Source organism: Triticum dicoccoides, chromosome 2B (genome assembly GCF_002162155.2).
Source record: "Triticum dicoccoides isolate Atlit2015 ecotype Zavitan chromosome 2B, WEW_v2.0, whole genome shotgun sequence".
In the NCBI taxonomy this organism is placed as follows: Eukaryota; Viridiplantae; Streptophyta; class Magnoliopsida; order Poales; family Poaceae; genus Triticum; species Triticum dicoccoides.
Window position 1 is genome coordinate 3,488,940 of NC_041383.1, and position 687 is coordinate 3,489,626.

The 687-nt window shown below is 54.0% G+C and overlaps 1 protein-coding gene across 1 annotated transcript in view; it reads right to left on the reverse strand.

Moving 5' to 3' along the window:
• Nucleotides 1-27: 27 nt before the first annotated feature.
• The window catches only part of LOC119366691 (cytochrome P450 89A2-like), a 1,646-nt gene continuing 986 nt past the window's right edge, over nucleotides 28-687 (reverse strand). Inside the window, exon 2 of the mRNA XM_037632445.1 lies at nucleotides 28-683. Coding sequence (XP_037488342.1) covers nucleotides 150-683 — 534 coding nt within the window. The 3' untranslated portion in view covers nucleotides 28-149. The remainder of the gene's footprint in view (nucleotides 684-687) is intronic.

The following is a 687-nucleotide window of genomic DNA, read 5'->3' on the forward strand; positions in this document are numbered from 1 at the left end:
AAGTCCTCGCAGGCCACGCTTCGTCTTCGCTCGACACTTAGCGTGCGTACGGGGGAGGAATCGACTGACGCTCAAAAAACATTCATATGGTTCGTTATTAGCATTTAGCAAACACAGTACAACCAAGAAACACTGATCAGCCCAGCTAATTAACTAGTTTTGATCTCTGTCCTTTCAAGCTCTAGGTGAGCACGCAATGGCCGCTTCATGACAGTGAAGAACTCAACATGCGGCTGGAGATCGACAGCAAGCTCACCTTCTCCCTCCCTCCACCGGAACTCCCTCACAAGGTTGGCGGTGAAGTAGCTTAAGTGCAGCGTTGCGACACCCCTACCAGGGCACATCCTCCGACCACCGCCGAAAGGCATCATTTTGATCGTGCCGTCGGTTCCTTGGGATGCATCCTTGCAGGACAGGAACCGTTGTGGCTTGAACTCGTCAGGGTTATCCCACGCTGTCCTGTCTCGTGCTATAGCAGCCAGTGGGAAGTACACTTTTGTGCCCACTGGAATACGCTGGCCATTGTGAACCACATGATCCTCTTCCATCACCTGCCTGAACGCAAAAGACGTCGGCGGATGCAGCCGGAGTGCCTCCATGATCACAGCGTGCAGGTACTCCAGCTTCCCAAGAACAACCTCGCTGACTTCCTCGGCGTCCGCACCCACGACGGCATTGATCTCCTTC